The 19,520-nt window shown below is 39.9% G+C and overlaps 1 protein-coding gene and 1 long non-coding RNA gene across 10 annotated transcripts in view; one reads left to right on the top strand and one right to left on the bottom strand.

Annotated features, from left to right (window-relative positions):
* The window catches only part of LOC116475534 (uncharacterized), a 137,458-nt gene that overhangs the window by 59,540 nt on the left and 58,398 nt on the right, over positions 1 to 19,520 (top strand). The window lies entirely within an intron of this gene.
* TXNDC8 (thioredoxin domain containing 8) overlaps positions 1 to 19,520 on the bottom strand; it is a 34,710-nt gene that overhangs the window by 13,488 nt on the left and 1,702 nt on the right. For 2 of the 9 annotated variants that reach the window (XM_058445971.1, XM_058445973.1), the window contains exons 2-5: positions 17,372 to 17,476; positions 12,376 to 12,435; positions 9,322 to 9,387; positions 6,740 to 7,145 (exon numbers count right to left, since the gene is read on the bottom strand). In XM_058445971.1, coding sequence (XP_058301954.1) covers positions 7,014 to 7,145; positions 9,322 to 9,387; positions 12,376 to 12,435; positions 17,372 to 17,476 — 363 coding nt within the window. In that variant the 3' untranslated portion in view covers positions 6,740 to 7,013. Of the gene's footprint in view, positions 1 to 5,425; positions 5,572 to 6,739; positions 7,146 to 7,193; positions 7,366 to 9,321; positions 9,388 to 12,375; positions 12,436 to 17,371; positions 17,477 to 19,520 lie in introns of those variants that run through there. The other 7 variants (XM_032164843.2, XM_032164841.2, XR_009215385.1 and 4 more) reach the window with 6 other exon arrangements.

The following is a 19,520-nucleotide window of genomic DNA, read 5'->3' on the forward strand; positions in this document are numbered from 1 at the left end:
TTCAAGAACAAGAGCCTATAAAAACAATGTTAATTTTTTTCCTTATCTATACTGGCTTTCTTCTTGACTTGTTCTAATAGTGTGATATCAGCAAAATACAAATTTACTTGCATTTTCTTGTAGCTGATTTAGAAACTCTGCTTACAGATCTGATTCTTTGGGCATTGGTGGCATAAATAATGCAAGAGTGCTTTTCTTCTGTGTAGGGGTTGACAAGCTTTTTTTTTGTAAAGGATCAGATAGTATCAGTTTTAGGCTTTGCAGGCCATTTGGCCTCTGTTGCAACTACTCACATTTGCTGTTGTAATGCTAAAGCAGCTAGTGACAATTCATAAACAAATGGGCATGGCTGTGTTCCAGTGAAAGTTTATTTACAAAAACAAGTGGAGGGTCGGATTTGGCCCTGGGAGTGTTCACCAACTCTTATTCTGTGCCATCAACTGAAGTTGTTGAGGCTTCATGCAACTGCCTAAGAGCTAGGTACTCAGTACAATGTGGCTTTCTGTGGAAGGGCAAAGGCGTGTGCATCTAATGCTGTGGGAATTCACCTCAAGCCACACCTTGAACAGGAAAACTGATTTTGGACTCTGGCCAGAGGAGATGTCATTTTTCCCGTTACTGGAAGTGTAGGGTGAAACTTTATTCTCAGGGATAAACATGGTTTGGGAGCCATTCCCTTCAATGGCTCATATACTTGTTCTCATGTTTCCAGTGGAAAATCTGCTCGAATGCCCGGTATTGAGAAATATGCCTGTTTCCTATATCTCTTCACTTCTCCCCATGTTTAGAGGTGAGCTTATCTGTTAAGCTGACACAAAGGAAAGAACTTGTGCCTATCCTCTCTCCTTTTGGGGATGCTCTGCTCAAGGGACAGGTATGCTCTCTTCCCACTGTCTTTCTGCACAACACATGGGAAGTGGGCCCTAAACCTGCCCAGATAGATCTGGAAGGGCATCATACTATATCCTCACTTTTGGGGCTTGATAGTTGTGCAGAGCAACAATACCTCTTTTACCTGCACAGGTAAGTTTCTTCTTTGCAGCCCCAGATTCTCCCACAGGTGGGCCACCTCAATGTCTAGGCTTTAAGGGAATAGTAGGAAGTCTGTTGACGTAGATCCCAGCCACATTGTTCAATGAGCACAGTGTAGCATCATGACTACTTATAATAAAGGTGATATTGTGATTAGCCACATGACTCCTTGGGAGAAAAGAGTTAATGCAGCAGGTCTGGTTGCTTTCTTCTTGTGTGTCTCCAAGAGAACTATGTTGACCCTTCACCACCCCCAAGAAATGTGGCCCTCCAAGTGTTCTTTCTGTTAGTGATTGACGGACTTTGTTATACATTCCTGGAGGGATGGACCATGCCATGCTGGCATGTCAAGTTGCTTTGCATACACATCAATATTGATGATATGCCCCTGGTTTTATTGTTGGGATTCTGAGTTTCTATTGCCATGCCTTGTTGTGTAGCAATGGTTGCACAAGATAGGTGTATGTGACAACTACTCCCCTACTTCCACAAAGACCTCAGTCCCTGAGTTCAAAGTGGTATTCCTAAGTAGGGGCCATACCATATAGCTACCTCAAGTTCATTGCTAGAGAGAGAGCATTCCTATGTGTCTGACAAGGAAAGACCTCAGAAGTCTCTGCTGGACCTTTCTGGACTCCATCAATGCACATCTTTTTTTTTCTGCTGCTTTTACTCTGCATTCTTTGCTGTACTAAATCTTAGCTATGAATATAACTTGTGATTGGGTCTTATAAGTCCTTCTGGTGAATCACCAAACAAATCACTCCTATAGTTCAACAACTTAAAATTCAGAGAAGAGCAGGTAGGGACTGGGGTAAAAAATTTAAGGGGTAACTGCCAAAAACTCAGTAATCAAGATAAATATTATGTTAATAAGTATTATATGAAAGTATTAAAACCCAATGCAAAAAGTCCATGACGAACAAAATATCAAAAATTTAAATAAAGGTAAGATTTAATCCTACATTTGTCATATCCTGACTTGCTTGCTGCACCCTAATCCTTGCCTGGGAGAAGAGACACACGTGAGCCTTTCAATTGTCAAAGCAGAGAGCAGCATCTTTAGCAACGGTGCTAAAGGTTGCTAGATGTTTCTAAATAGTTACTACCCTTTGCCCACTTTTGTTCCATCTCACTTAGTTCTTGCCCCCTGACCCCCAGTCAATCTCTGCCAGTGCATCAACTGTTTATGGAGTTGATAGGAACCCCTTTTAGGGATCTGAACCCTTCAGAGTCCTGCACGTGAGAGGTTTCTTTTTTTTCTCATGCAGAACATCTCTGTGTGTAACACAATCCTTGACAGGTTAAATATTATTGGGTAGGCAACTCCTGAATGCTAAGATGACTTAGCTTAAATGGATGTTGTAGTTATTGAAAGAGCCTTAGAGGTCTCTCATAAATTTATTTCTAAATTACTATTTATTTATACATTTTCAGAGAGATGGGTGTGCACAGCTAGATCCTGGGACTCTAATGATAGCTACATCTTCTAGTATTTACCAAGTCCAGTGCTAGGCACTTTAGATACAGTATCACAAATTTGCCTGACAGTTGTTTAAAGATAGGTGGTGTCCCCATTTTGCAGAGAAGGAAACTAAGCCTCAAGGTGGTTATGGTACATTGCCACTAATAAGAGGCAGACCTGGGGCTCAACCTGCAGTTGTCTGACTCTATAGATGGCAAAAACTTACTGAAGACGCTCTTTTGGGAGACGGATGAAGCCCTGTGTTTTATGAAGTTGAACAGAGAGGATTTGGGAACGTGATTCTCCAGGCACCAACATCTTCCTCAAAAGTATTGTTTCACCTTATTGTCCTTACTTGGTCCTTGAAGACACAGAGTGTGTGACCCTTGCTTCCATTCTTGTCCTCTTTCTAGCATACCATGGTATCACCTCCTTGAGATTCTTTTAATTCCTGTACCTACTTTAAGGAGCATGCTGTTGAAATGACTTTTATAATCTCAGCAAGAGCCCTACAGTTCATAAACATAAGGGCACAAGCTTCCTCCCACTTTATATGATAGCTCAGTCTAGCAGATGGGTTTTCCTGAATTATTCATTTTTGACTAATTTGTTTAGTAGCATCTATGTACTCATCATCCCATCTCTCTTATGAGTGAACCTAAGTGCTTTGGGAAATTATTTTATTATATAATCAAAGAATGAAAGATGGAGTCAACTTTTGAGCTTTTGATGGTTGGCTTATATTTAAGCAGTTGCCCCAAATTTGCTAATTCTTGGTTTCTCTTTCCCTACTCCGTAGACATACACCAACCATGAGTGGTGTATCCAAATCTCATCTTGAATTGTAGCTCCCATAATTCCCATGTGTCATGGGAGGGACCCGGTTGGGACCCGGTAGGAGGTAATTGAATCATGGGGGCGGGTCTTTCCTGTGCTATTCTCCTGATAGTGAATAAGTCTTATGAGAGTCTGATGGTTTTATAAAGGGGAGTTCCCCTGCACACACCCTCTTGCCTGCCGTCATGTAAGACATCCCTTTGCTTCTCCTTTGCCTTCCACCATGATTGTGAGGCCTCCCTGGCCATGTGGAGCTGTGAATCAATTAAACCTCTATCCTGTATAAATTACCCAGTCTCAGGTATGTCTTTATTAGCAGCATGAGAACAGATTAATACAATGGGTCTACAACCAAAGTTACTCACTTTGGGGATCCATTGATAGGCTTCAGAGGGTCACTGAATATCCTAGTATTATCTGCACATTTTAGTTTGTGTGCCTATGTTCTTTTGTCCAGATGGAGACGGTTCATAGCCTTTATTAGATTTTAAGAGGGTCTATAAATCCAATTTATGAACAACTTCCAAGAGAATACAGTTTAATATTCTGGTTACAAAAACCAGACAAAGTTTTGGGTCCCCCATCTGGAAGAAACCACAGGAATGATCTTACTCACCACAATTAATCTTCCTGAAACATGGTGTGATGTCGTAGATGAAAACACTAAGGAGTACAGCAGGAAAGAACAAGCTCCCCTTATTTATTACCTGGAATTTGCTTAGGGTCTTCTTTGCTCTAGAACTAGGACATAACTTCAGCCACTGCTTATATTGCATCCCTGCCAGATGTTCATTCAATCTCTGCATGAAAACTTCAGCAACCAGGGAAGGCCCATAATCTGCTATGGTCCTAGGTCATTGTATATAGCTTCATTTGTTTTAGTTTTTTCAAGTTCTATTTTATTGATGTTTTATATACTTTGAAAATAATTGAAATGAGCCAGAATCAAGGGCAAGAAAAAATAATGAAACCATTCAAGGATGTTGCAGTGTGGGGGTGGCTGATAGGGAGTGCCAGGAAACTGCTGGTAAGGGAGATTACTGTGTTTGAGCAGAGGAGGCAATCCTGAGATTCTTGGCGGCCATGGCAAAAAGAGAAGCCCAAGGGATTCCCTAATTTTTCTGATCCAATGCAGAGAAGAGAGCCATGTTTTCAAGGGAGGTGAGTATTCTCCTAACTCTTGTGTTCTGGGAGAAATTATCACAAAGCTTTTTATACAATGTACATTTAAAAGGGTATAATGGACAAGTGGCTCTTTGCCAGATGTTTTACCAGAAATGTAAGACATTTCTTGTAAGAAGACTTAATAGGAACTGGACTCTAGGTTTTATTTTTTTAAATAATAAAAGACACACAGTACTTAACTGCTTCAATAAGTCAGTTTTCAGTTGTGCTGTCCCAGATAAAAGAGAGGAACACATTTATGGAGGTGGTCCTCAAAAAAGTGCATTTGATTTTTTCTTGACCCACTAGGAAAACAGTGGATGTTCATGGACACCTTCCTAGTCAGTTCTATAAAAAAAAAAAAAAAAAAAAAAAAGGAAATTTATAGGGACATGTCTTTTTGGCTGGCCATCCAAACCTGCCTCCTCTGGTTCTAGTGACTTTCCTTGCAGGTCACTGTGAGGTAGGACCAGGGGAGAGTTTCAGAGGTGTCATGGCTTAACTGCAGCTCTGGAGGCGATATAGAAGTGGGGACCTCACTGACCCTGACAGTGCTGCTTAGATACCAAACCCTGCAGGCTGAGTCACAAGAGGTAAACGATTTGTAATACTCTCTCTTTAGGATCTCCTCCTCCTTTTTGTATCTTTTGCATAGAAAATTGATATTCTTTGTCAAATGGAGTCAGTATTATAAATTTTTCTGGAGGTTTTCAAATTATATCTAAATTGATCCAGGTATGAATCTGTCAAAGATATGATTACAATGTACAAAACATTTAGAAGTAGACTCATTTGTATAATGTGACATAAATGGTCTCAAGTTTTTTTTTTAAATTCATAACCAGGATGCTAAGTTACTAATATTCAATGAGAAGTTGAATCCTCAATAAAACTTCTTGAGCTATAAGTATCCACATTATAATCAGAGGCTTGCTGGGTGACCCTGGAATTAGAATATGGAGGTGTAAATCATCTTAATGACAGTGCCAGCCATTCAGTTCAATTTGTTTTCTGATAGCTGTCTGGCAGAAAATTCAGATTTGAGATCTTTAGTAGTCCCTGGAACGCAGGATCTATCAATTCAAAAGAGATACATATCCATTAGAGGCCAGTGAAGATATAATTGTTATAATTCTCCCCAGCTTATTGAGGGCACTTCCATCTCCATACAGAATTGAGACCAAGCAGGGCCATGCCTTTCCTCAAAAGCATAGCTTGGATTGGTTCAAGAGCTTAGACACATAATCAGTTGAGAACTCAGAGTCTTGTGTCATCATAGAATGGAGTAAAAACTGTTGAGTGGCAGCAGCTACCAAACAATATCAGTAGCAGAAGGAATAAAACCAGAAAATTATACTGAACTGGAGAGAAACTTGCCCTGAATCCGATTGGTACCAGGACAGAATCAGGAGGGGAGGCTGAGCTGGCAGTGGAATGCAGGGAAAAAACAGAAGCATTCATTCATTCATTCATTCATTCACTCACTCATTCATCACACACACGATGAGTATTTTCTGTCCACTTGGGATTCTTCTAGACACTGAACTTTCAAATCAGACATGACCTCCTTCAGTTGCTTGGACTAGTATGAGAAAAATACATGAAGATCTGAGTTAAACAGAGAAAGGCTTGGAGCAGTAGATTGGGTCAAAATTATGGAGAAACTTGAATGCCAGCCTTAAATACAATGGTTTAGCCTTGATTCTATAGGCAATGGAGGGGGAGGGCATCACATGTTAAAAAATGGGAATGCCATACAGGGAGCTGTACCCAAATCTGGAGATGAGAACAGAGCTATGGTGCTAAGTTGAAGGTAAGGAGGGGGCATTGCAATTGTCTAAGTAAAAAAGTGTTTATAGCTGGAACTAGAAGTAGGAATGACATTGATAAAGGAGAGAGGTAGAATGGGAAATGGATTGAACCAAAAAGATAGATATCCAAAACGGATGTATTTGACTATAGCAGGAGACAAGCCAGAGGAGAGCATAGGGAGGGATGAGAGATAAAGTCAAAAGAGAAGAAAGTTTCCAGAATATAGAAGCTCACTAGTTAATGGGGCTTCTGTGTAGCTAAGGAATCAAGAATTGAGAAATGGCTGTTTAAATTAGGTGCAGGGAGATCCTTGGTAACTTTAGAGAGGACAGACAGATAGATGAGGGAATGAATGGAAAATGAGAATTGGAAACTGTAAATATATTCTACTCTTTTAACAATTACACCATGAAATGAAGGAGAGTAGTCTGGGAGAACACCAGATATATCAATCAGAATTTTTTTGGTTGCAAGTGACAGAGAAACCAACCCAGAGTTTACATAACTGAAGAATCTGTGGGGATAGTGTAGCCTTCAGGCATGGATAGATTCAGGGTGCAGTCAATGCCGTTAATACCTCTTGGCTTGACTCTGTTTTCTTCTGTGTGGTAGATTCATTTTCAGGTTTTACATGGTGACAAGCTGTAGTAGCTTCAGACTCGTATCTTCCCAAATTCAAATCCAGTAATATCAAAAGAGAAGGTTATTTACCTAGCTGCTTAAGCAAAGTCCTGAAATTAGCTCTGGTTTGACTTGGATTGGCTTGACTGGAGTCAAGGGTCCATTTCTGATGGGGATGGAGTTCACTGGGTGGTGTAGGCCTGGAGATGGAGCCCTAAGGAAGCACATGGGGTAAGAATGCGAAAGGGAGTGGTTCCTTGGAGGAAAATCAGAGTACTATTATTAGAGAATGGATGCTGGGTGCCAAAAAGAAGTGTTGAAACTCCAAGTTTTAAAGAGAGTAACTGATGGATAGAGGCCTGAAGCAGAAGGTAGGAAATGCGATCAAGCTGCGTGGATAAAACTGATTTTGAAAGGAGGAAGCATTCTCATTTCTGAAATGGGAGTGAAGGAGAAGATAATAAAAGATGATATGTAGACAATTGGACATCTAAGTCAGGTAAGTTGAGAGAGCATATGTTAAAGAACTTTAGTTTTCAAGTAAAAACCCAAATGAGGGACTATGAAGTGTTATTTTAAAAAATAATTTAAATATATTGCACCAGCTATATTACAGAAAATACTTAGAAGTTGAAAATAAAATTCTGCAGCTAGCATATCCAATGCTTTCATTCTTTACACTGCAGACACAATCTTTACAAAGCTTAAGTATGAATTTTGCTTTAAATTATTCTTTATAACTTTTTTTTACTTGCATCCTATTTCGTGGAGTAGACGTATCAGAATTCACTTAGTCTTTTTACTTAAAGACATTGAGATTGCTTTCATTTTTTAAAATTAGATACAGTGCTACAAATATTATTATATACTTAGCTGTTTTTTTTTTCCTTGAGGTATTTCTGTACCAAAAGTTCCCAGAAATGGGGTAATTGTGTAAAACAGAATAAACATTTTGTGTCTCCTACATATGTTTGCAAAATCACCTTTCATAAGGTATGGAAAATTGCCAATGCCCCCGGCCATATAAGAAAGTGCTAGTTTCCACCAAGTGTGGTGGCACATGCCTGTAATCCCAGTACTTTGGGAGGCCAAGGTGGGTAAATCGCTTGAGGCCAGGAGTTTGAGACCAGTCTAGCCAACATGGTGAAACCCCATCTCTACTAGAAATACAAAAATTAGCTGGGCGTGGTGGTTCTTGCCTGTAATCCCATCTACTCGGGAGGCTGAAGTAGGAAAATAGCTTGAACCCAGGAGGCAGAGGTTGCAGTGAGCTGAGATTGCGAGATCATGCCACTGCTATCCAGCCTGGGTGACCTTGCAAGACTCTATCCGTGCCCTCCCCCCCAAAAAAAGAACAAAGTACGAGTTTCATAACTTGCTGAATGTTTTAGATATTTTATTCCATTAATATTTTTAAGATAACTAACATAACATAGTAAGCACTTAATGCCACCATGGGTCTAAACACCTGAGTCATGTTAATTCATTTAATTATCACACCAACCCTATGAGGGGAAAATTTATTATGATCCATGTATAAATAGGGAAGCTAAGATATAAACAGATTAAATACACTACTCAAGGCGCTATAGCTAGGAAGTGCTAGAAGCAGTATGTGAACCATGGGAACCTGAATCCTGAGCCTGCGTGCTCAACCACTGGGCAATATTGCTTTGTGATAGCTTTTGGTTAGCATTTCCTCAAGTATTGTTTACAACTTGTATACATTTTTTATTTTATTTTATTTTTTTGAGACGGAGTCTTGCTCTGTCGCCCAGGCTGGATGGAGTGCAGTGGCGCGATCTTGGCTCACTGCAAGCTCCGCGTCCCGGATTCATGCCATTCTCCTGCCTCAGCCTCCCGAGTAGCTGGGACTACAGGCGCCCGCCACCATGCCTGGCTAATTTTTGTATTTTTAGTAGAGACGGGGTTTCACTGTGTTAGCTAGGATGGTCTCGATCTCCTGACCTTGTGATCCGCCTGCCTTGGCCTCCCAAAGTGCTGGGATTACAGGCGTGAGCCACTGCACCCGGCCTACAACTTGTATACATTTTTGTGAGAATTTCAGAATGTCTTTCTCTGAAAGAGTCTTTCTTGATGGTTTTGCCCCAGTGTAGAGATAATAGTGGGAAAATACTTATGGACTTGGATACCTCAGATGGTCTGAATGGGGAGATTTATTAATAAGTCATACATTTTTTAACCCTTTGTAAAGTTGTATGTAAAGTTGTTGTACGTAAAGTACAACATACTTGTATGTAAAGAATTATACTGGTAAGCATTAAAAATAAATGTAGTTATTTCATCCACCCAGGATAGCCAGGCTTTTTTGAGGGGCTCTCATGGTTCTATAATCTAATTCAACCCTGCTGGTTACCATGGAAACATACCTTCTGGCTTTTCTTGAACATCTGAAATGTGGGTATTGTTTTGATGTGACAAGTTTCAGCCAGCTCCTGGGAAAGCAAAGAAATGGCATGAAGTTACGGTATTGGTGTCCTCTCTCTGTACCAGGCATGTTATTTGGTAACTTCTCAGGAGGCATGTCTGAAATTCCAAGGACACCTGACACTTTACAGACTCTCCTGCTATGAACTTTTCTAACATTCCTCCAGGAATGTCACAATGATTGACATGAAATGATTGATAGAAAATGATTGTTACGGCATTCCTGGGCTTTTTCATCCGATAGAACCAGGAGGTGGGTAAGAGATGGAGGCCACAACAGAATAGCTGCTTAATAACAAAATGAACTGCATTTAAAGGACCTTGTGAAAGAGTACAGAGGGGCCCCAGTGGAACTTACTATAAGAAGAGCTTATTGCAAAAACAGAAAAGAGTAAACACATCTTTATAACTCTACTTGAGACGTGGAATGCATCCTGATCTAGCATTTTAAGTAAGGCTTATGCATATCTTTCTTTTAAGTCCTTCACTGCCCATCTTTGTGAAAGATTTGGAGCCAAAATATGAGAAAATATGCCAGAATCCCAATTGTTTTAATCTATTTCAAACTACTTTCAAAGGTTAGTTTTTGTTTTTCTTGTATAGGGGTCAAAAGAAAATTAGTCACCCAGAGGATCAATAGAACTGGACATCTCTCTCTAATATACCAATCATTTTATTGGCATTAAATCTCTTGCCCTGCTACTCACAGCACACACACACACACACACACACACACACACACACACACACACCTGAACACATACTGTATTATAATTTTTCATGACCACACAGTGATAACAAGTGATACATAAATTACTATTAGACAATTATGCATTTTATTTTATCTTAAAAGACAATGAGCTCTAATAAAAAAGCCAGACAATAACACAGGTTGGCAAGGATCTAGAGAAATCAGAGCTCTCATACATTGCTGGTGAGAATGTAAAATGGTGCAGCTGCTTTAGAAAACAGTTTGCCAGTTCCTCAGAAAGTTAAACACAGAGTTACCATATTACCCCCAAATTCCAATCCTGGATACATACCCAAGGGAAATGGAAATTTTGCTTACACAAAAATTTGTACACTAATGTTTATACCATTTTTTTTTTTTTTTTTTGAGATGGAGTTTCGCTCTTGTCGCCCTGGCTGGAGTGCAATGGCGCGATCTGGGCTCACTGCAACCTCTGCCTCCCAGGTTCAAGCGATTCTCCTGCCTCAGCCTCTCAAGTAGCTGGGATTACAGGTGTGCATCATCACGCCCGGCCAATTTTTGTATTTTTAGTAGAGATGGGGGTTTGCCACGTTGGCCAGGCTGGTCTTGAACTCCTGACCTCAAGCGATCCACCCATCTGGGCCTCCCAAAGTGCTGAAATTACAGGTGTAAGCCACTGTGCCTGGCCAAAGTACTGATACATTCTATAATATGAATGCACCTTGAAAATGTATGCAGTGAAAGCAGCCAGTGACTAAAGACCACATATTCTATGATTCCCTTTATAGGAAATGTTCAGAATAAGCAAATCTATTTTGCTTAATGTGGATTTGTGGTTGCCTAGGAGGATGGAGGGAATTGGGTGTAACTACTAAAGGGTACAGTGTTTCTTCTTGGAGTGATGAAAGTGTTCTAAAATTGTAGTGATGATTGCACAACTCTGTGAATATAGAAAAGGTAAAGAGATAGTCATACTAGCTGTGTATTCTGAATGTATAGGTTATGATTCATCCTAAAGGGCAATTAAACACTCACACTTTAATGAAGCTTGAAGGAAATGGAGAAAGGGAACTTCCATTATGCTCTGGGCACTGTATCATTTAGTTAATGTATTTTATCTCATTTTGTCTTCGGTTAAGTGTTATTATCCTGTTTTACAAATGAAGAAACTGAAGTTTATGGAGGTTGAACTATAATGGGTCAGAAAATCATTAAAGGGCAGAATGGTAGATATCACTTTTTTCATTCTAAAGCTCAAATGCATTCTAACATGTGGATAGGCCACCTGTTGGTACCTTTCATCATTACAAATTAACAGATGTTAAAAATAATAATTTTGTAGAAACATTGTGTGTATTAATAAGACACACTTTGAGGTTATGGGGTTATTTTTTGGGGGGATGGGATGAGGAAGGATGGCTCCAGAGACAGGAAGAAGGGATTTCTGGGAATTTCTCGTGATGCTTCAAAAAAACTCACAAAAAGCATAAGATATTGCAAGAGAAAAGAAAATATATTAAGATGTCTGTAATGCACTGAGTTAGGTTTTAGAAATTGATTAACAGGCTGCATGCGGTGGCTCATGCCTGTAATCCCAACACTTTGGGAAGCTGAGGCAGGTGGATCACCTGAGGTTGGGAGTTCAAGACCAGCCTGACTAACATGGAGAAACCCTATGTCTACTAAAAATACAAAATTAGCCAGGCATGGTGGCACATGCCTGTAATCCCAGCGACTCAGGAGGCTGAGGCAGGAGAATCACTTGAACCCAGTAGGTGGAGGTTATGGTGAGCCAAGATCACACCATTGCACTCCAGCCTGGGTAACAAGAGTGAAACTCCGTCCCCACCCCCCACCCCCCACCCCCCCAAAAAAGAAATTGATTAACAATCCATCATAGGGATGAAAACCATCTTTTACCTTGAGCTCAACTTTAACAGATTTCTATTGTCTCCCTAGAGCAACTCTGCTGAGGAGGATTCTGGGGCAGAACCCAGAGCAAGTGGTGAAGAAAACTGGGATTGATTAGTGAGGCCTTCCACACAGCATAAGAAGGGAGAGGGGTATCAGGAGAGCTAACCTTTTTTTTGCTAATCTTTTTTTTCTTCTTTTAAGTAATACAAAACATATAAGAGCGTAATGAGGAAGTTTACTGTAGTTATTAGAAAAAAATGTAAAATTCTGCTTGATTTTAAATTGATCATGTATTGATAATTACTGAGACAGTGCTATTCAATTATGATGCCTTTGGATTTTGAGTATGTGAAAGATTTAAGATTCTTACCGGAGAATTGTTCACATCCACATTAGCAAAAAATACATTTTGGTATTTCACAGACATAACCTTCAAAATAAAAAACAAATATTTCCCATTAGTTTGATGTTAATATTAAAATACACACTGGAAGTGTCTTTTCAGTAGAAACGAAAATTGAACAAAAAGGCTGTTAAAGAGGACTAAGTATCATTCTGACATTTCACTACAGCCTAGAGCCTGAAGCATCAAGTCAAATACCAGATGATGCAAAGGTCAGACGATGTAAGGACCAGTGGCAGAAGCAGAGTCAAAGAACCAAACTGAAGATTAGAGTTTCAAGGTTGGCAAAGAAATAACAGAATGTGCGTGGTGGATCCAGACTTACTTTGTGGGGTGGAGGAAGGGATAGTAGAGTAGCTTTCTCCTGGGAGAGCAGTTGGGGGAGTCTGTCTTCAGTGGTCTTTGAGATACAGTTCTCTGAGCCAAACTCTACCTTCTCTTGCCTGGCATTTTGGGAGGTGCTGGTGCTACCGGTGCTAGAAGACTGTTCTGCTTGAAGCGATGTCAACATTTTAATGCTGACCATTAGCCTAATTTATCTGCACCCCTGTTGCCATCTTTCTGTGCTCTACTATGTATGGAAACTAGATTTTCCAGGTTCCATTGCTGGCTGACTTCCAATTAGCTTCTTCCAATGGGAAGTATTTGCAGGAAATGGAAGGGGAGGAGGGAAGAAGTAACTCCCTCCTACTTCTGTTTTGTTCTGGAATCATCTTTGGCAGTGGTGGTGACCATGGTGCTGGTAGTGGGTCTAGGGGAAGAGGAAGTGGCAGCAGCCATAGCAGCAGCAGTGACAACAGTGGCCTGTAAATGTCAGCTCCTGGGTATCTTTTCAGATAGCTGTGTTCATACCTTAAGGACACTTGATGGCATCTTGAATTGTTTGCTTAAAATCATATCTCATGCATTTCTAGTCGCTTATTTTGTTGATCTAACTCTAAAATGTTTCCTAAATTTGATCTTTCCTTTTTCTCTGAAAGTCACTGCTCTGGTTTTGGAAAAACCTATCATTACTGACATTCACTCTGGGTTTCCTGCTTTTAGAGTTTCCAACCTATTCTTGTGCAACCTCCAATAATATTTTCTAAATGCCACATTTGATTGTGGCAAAATCCTTCTTAAAATTGTCCTATTTGACTCTCCACAGCAGTTTGTTAAGTTATAACACAAGATCCTACTCGATCTGGCCCTCAGCTTCCCTTTTGAGGCTCATTCTTTGCCAGTTCCATTGCACACTATATGTAAGCCTCACACTATATATTGCCTTTCCCTGATCACACCATACAATTTTTCAACAAAATTATAGCCTCTGCTTTTCCAGAAATGTTCTTTTCACGGATCTGTGCCTAGTGATCCTCTTAGCCCAGGATCAGCAAACTATGCCTTGTGGACCAAATCCAGCCCTCTACCTGTTCTTTTAAATAAAGTTTTATTGGAACTAGTTGCCCATCTGTTTTTGTGTTGTCACTGGATTTTGCACTACAGCAGCAAAGTTGAGTAATTGTGACAGAGATCATATGGCCTGCAAAGCTGAAAATATTTTCTGTCTTGTCTTTTACAGGAAAAGTTTGTTGACCCCTGCTCTTGCATGATTTAAATCACTTCTTAAAACCCACATTTTCTTATGATTCACTGTTTTCTTTTCTTGTTGTAGTACATCCATTAGCAATTTCTTCAGAGAGATTCTGTGGCTAGTAAACTTTTAGTTTTTGAGTGTCTGAAAATGTCTTGAATTCTTTCCCTCTCTTGAATAATGGTTTTGCTAACTAACTTCCATTTCACCATCCTGGAGAGCCTGGAAAGGAAAAGTGGTGAAGATTTCTTTGCCTCCCTTGCAGCTAGAGTTCTGGATGCAAATTTCATTTTATCAGTTAGATGCATGCCAGTGAAATTTGAAAGACAGAATGAGACAGAAGCTATTTTCTTCTTATTTTTTGGTGGAAAGCAAGGTCGTGGGTACTGATTGTGCTAGAGGCAAGCAGTGGTGGCAGCCAGACTCAGAGCCCAGAAATCAACTTCTTAGATGTTCAGAGGCCACGGTGGCTGTAGCAGCTGCCTAATCCTGCTTCTGACTCTCTGACCACAGCTCTGTTGGTGGTTTTTAAACTCCCAATCATGGCTTCCCGTTTCCTGTGACTTCTGGTTATGGCAAAGTTAGAATCTCCACAGGTGGGTCTGTAGTGTTCTGAAGAGTGGTTCGTGGAGTTTCTCTCCCAAGCCCATTCACGCAGTCTTCTGATGATTTTATGAGCATTTAATTCCTTGTGTTAAAATCCTTTTCTAATTTGGTTCTAATGTGGTTTATGTTTCTTGCTTTGATCTCTGACTGATACAGTCATTTAACCTTTTTGATAACAGGGGCCAGTTTCATGGAAGACAATTTTTTTTTCCCCAGACTGGGGGTGGGGGGATGGTTTCAGGATGAAACTGTTCCACCTCAGATCATCAGGTATTCGATTCTCATAAGGAGTGTGCAACCTAGATCCCTTGCATGTGCAGTTCACAATAGGGTTTGCACTCCTATGAAAACCTAATGCTGCTGCTCATATAACAGGAGGCGGAGCTCAGGGGGTAATGCTTACTTGCTGGCCGCTCACCTCCTGCTGTGTGACCAGTTCCGAATAGTCCATGGACCTGTGGACTGGTACTGGTCCATGGCTTGGGGGTTGGGGACCCCTGATCTAGGGTAAGTAAAGCCTTCCTCCAACCCCTGATATACTCTGAGTTAAAAAATATTACACACATGATACAGGAATGTCTTCTTTTGCAAAAGTTCAAACATTACAAGAAAAAACTGGTTATGGCAAAGTTAGAATCTCCACAGGTGGGTCTGTGGTGTTCTGAAGAGTGGTTAAAAAAACTGAACACTAGATATTCTGTGGCAAAGTCAAGGAGATTCTCTTTCCTAAGTCTTGAGTGTCGGCATGGTAGGACCTGTCAGAAACTAAAATGTTCCCTCAGGATATTCTTCATTTTTTATTTTTAAATACAGACAGGATTTCACTATGTTGGCCAGGGTGGTCTGGAACTCCTGGCCCAAGCAATCCTCCCTCTTTGTCCTCCCAAAGTGCTGGGATTACAGGCATCAGCCATCATGACTGGCCTCCCGTCTGTATATTCTAAGAATTTTAGGCAGATAAGGGATGTTGTGATGTTATGTAGCCAGTTTCTCTATTGGAATATAAGTTCATTTTAAATTAAATATCAAAGATTGTGACTGTGGTTAAAATTAACTCAGGCTGTGACTGAGGCTCAGGTGGATTAAAAAAAGTTGAAATGTTAGAAACCTTGCTGAAAATAAACCAGAGTATGTTTAGCTGTATAGAGTATTCTTTATATTTGAAGGAATAAACTTCACAAAAGTGACCATAAAAACACGTAAAGTTTTATACCATAAGGAAAAATGAAAAAAAAGTGCCCTGAGATTCTTTCTGCAGTATGTTTTACCAAAAATGAATAAATAAAATGTTAAAAACTGCTAAGTAGGATATTACAGAAATTAACCAGATAAAATATTGTATAGATATTAAAAGGTTCATTTGGAGATTATGAAAACATGAACCAATGTGTATGTGGAAAAAAGATTTGAATGTAAATATATGATTACAACTCAGTAGAATATTTTACAAAGTAAATCAAGGACAAGAAAGGAACACGCAAGGCATATTATTTGCCTCATTGCAACAACATGTGTGGACCTGGAGGACATCATGCTAAGTGAAACGAGTGAGTCACCATAGAATAAATATTGCATGATTCAATTTTTATGAAGTATGTAAAATATAGTCAACTTACAGAAGCAGAAAATATAATGGAGGTTGCCAGGGAACAGGGAAGGAGTAAATGAGTTGTTTAATGGGTATAAAGATACAGCTGTACAGGATGGTAAGTTCTAGAGATCTGATATACCAGGCATCCTCAGTCCCAGGGCCAGTCTACGGCCTGTTAGGAACCAGGTTGCACAATGGGAGGTGGGTGGCGGGCGAGTGACCATTACTGCCTGAGCTCTGCCTCCTGTCAGATCAGCGTGGAATTAGATCCTCATAGGAGCAAGAACCGTATTCTGAACTGTGCATGTGGGGGAGCTATGTTGCGCTACTTATGAGAATCTAATACCTGATGATCTGAGGTGGAACAGTTTCTTCCTGAAACCATCCCGGCACCCCCTACCCTAACCCCTAGTCCATGGAAAAATTGTCTTCCACAAAACTGGTCCTGGTGTCAAAAAGGTTGGGGACCACTGTGATATACAACATAGTGCTTAGAGTTAACATTAGGGTGTTGCACACTTGAAAATTTAGTGTAGATTCCATGTTAAGTATTCTTATCACACACACACACACAAAAGCAAATATACACAAGGTTTCATTTGGAGGTGATGGATTTTGATTGTGGTAATAATATCATGGGTGTATACATATGTCCCAATGTCAATTGTATATATTAAATAAACAGATTTTATTTAACAATTATACCTCAATAAAGACATTTAACAATTATACATCAATAAAGCTGTAGCAAAAATAACATAAAGACATATGGTTTGTTCTGATAATAAGGTTGAAGAATTGAGAGAAATTTATTCTTTTATGTTATATTTAAAAACAAATATCATATTTATCTATATTCTAATCCAGTGTTTGAAAGTTCTGAACTCTTGAAACTTTGGTAAAATGTCATTGCTATCATATGAAGAATCCATTAATTTGTACAATTGGACTCCTTTGCACATCTTGAGATGTTCTTGCAGAATTACCTTGGACAAGTAGTATTAATCTTCTGGTGTGTACACTCATTATCTAATTAGATCTCAGTATATTATCTTCAAGTTAATCAGGGTGCTTCCAAAACCTATGGCTCCATAATGGCTCATAATTGCCAAACTTTTAAGAATTACTGGGAAAAATATTCTGAAACTTTAAATTTCTTCTAAAACTATGAGATAGATACTGGTTGTACTTACATGGAAAACAGGAAACATCCTTTTGCAGGGACCACACCGTTTTGAAGAAAATTCAACCACTGCGAGTTTGTGTCCGGCAGCTGTCAAAAATGTTTTAAATTCATTCTGAAACCAGAAGATAAATGAGGAAATGTGCATAATCACTGAATCTCACGACATTTTGTAGAGAATAAGATGACAGGTTAGTTTTATTTTCGTTTTTGGTTTTTTTAAAGCCAGGGTATCACTGTGTTGCCCAGGCTGGTCTCAAACTCTTGGGCTCAAGTGATCCTCCTGCCTCAGCTTCCCAAAGTGCTGGGATTACAGGTGTGAGCCACCTTATCTGGCCATGTTAGTTCTAAAAACCTTAACCAGGTGTACCATGCCATTGTTCTCTAGCTGACCCCACCTTAGATGTCCCTCATGTCAAATATATTTCTTTTTGTAAGTACATATAAATCATGGAAGTCTATGCACCAAAAAGGTTGGTAATGGAAGTTGATAATGGTGGTTACCTCTGAGGAGAAACAGGTTGGCCAGGGAGGGATGGGGGCTGGAAGGTGGAGGTGAACTGCTGTTCAGGGCGGATATCTATAGTACTGGATTTTTATTAAACAAGGGCCTAAACATGCATGACTAATGAACTTTAAAAGGAGAGGAATTAATCTCACACCTTGAGTCATTTCTTGTTTTTTTTGGGGGGGAAGTGATCAGTATTACAGCTACAGTTAAAATTATACATTTAAGGATTTGACATGCTTATTGCTGACTGTCAAGTGAATTTCCCATCAACTGTTTGTATCATCTAAGTAAATAAAGGTTTCCCTTCCTGGGACTCAGATGACTGCATCTATATTTGCTTGCTTTATGACAAGTGACTGGTCCTACCCTAGTTATTTCATGCATGATTGATCTCCCCAAGTCCTTACAGGACTTAATCTTGATTCATTCCTGTACCTCCTATGATCCCTAACTGACACCTAAGTGCTCATAGTGTACTCATAGAGTAAGTACTCGTAGAGTGTTTTCTTTATTTTTATTTTAATTTCATTTAATTTTTTGGAGACAGGGTCTGGCTGTTCGTCCAGGCTGGGGTGTAGTGGTGCAATCTCAGCTCACTGCAGCCTGTGCCTCCTGGACTCAAGCCATCCTCCCACCTCAGTCTCCCAAAGTGCTGGGATTACAGGTGTGAGCCACCCCACCCAGCCTGAGTGTCTTCTTGATGAATGAATGATTTGCCAATATATAGTACTCTGTTCAAGATTTTTCCTTTTCTCACTGGAATTGCAACAATTGTAGTTAATTTACTCTGTGCCCTGTATTATCTCCCATAATCTTTACAACAACACTACAATGTGTGTACTATTATTGTCTCCATTGTACAAATGAGAAAACTGAAGTTCACTAACTTTATCATGATCAATTAGCTTGTGAGTAGTGTAGTTGGCATTGGTATCCTAGGCAGCCTGACTTCAGTTCCTATTTCCTTAACCACTACAGAAAATCCACTCCTGAGTTCATCATAGAATTAGGACTTTCCCTTTAATTGGCCCTAATTGCGTTGTGTGCTTATTCCTGGACCAAACATTAAGAGGAAGGGGATGGAATTGTTAATTGTATTAAGTCAAGCAAGGCCTATTCCCACTATGGATGGGTTTAATCCATACAAATGACATGTGATACAGTTCGGCTGAGTCCCCACCCAAATCTCATCTTGAATTGTAGCTCCCGTAATCCCCACATGTCATGGGAGAGACCTAGTGGGAGGTAAATGAATTATGGGGGTGGGTTTTTCCCATGCTGTTCTCATGACAGTGAGTCAGTCTCAAAAGATCTGACGGTTTTATAAAGGGCAGTTCCCCTGCACATGCTGTCTTGCCTGCCGCCATGTCAGACATGCCTTTGCCCCTCCTTCGCCTTGACCATGATTGTGAGGCCTTCCCAGCCATGTGGAACTGTGAGTTCATTAGATCTCTTTTTCTTTATAAATGACCAAGTATTGGGCATTTCTTCATAGCAGTATGCAAATAGACTAATACAACATGCCTGCTGTATAATAGCCTTGACAATTACGTGGCTACTTTGTTTAGTTTCAATCAGGTGAAAGTGATGACTCAAAGAAGATGCACTCTCTTTCTTTATCAATATTCCTCTAGGAGGGAGTAACTAA

Source organism: Hylobates moloch, unplaced genomic scaffold (assembly GCF_009828535.3).
Source record: "Hylobates moloch isolate HMO894 unplaced genomic scaffold, HMol_V3 SCAFFOLD_10, whole genome shotgun sequence".
NCBI lineage: Eukaryota > Metazoa > Chordata > Mammalia > Primates > Hylobatidae > Hylobates > Hylobates moloch.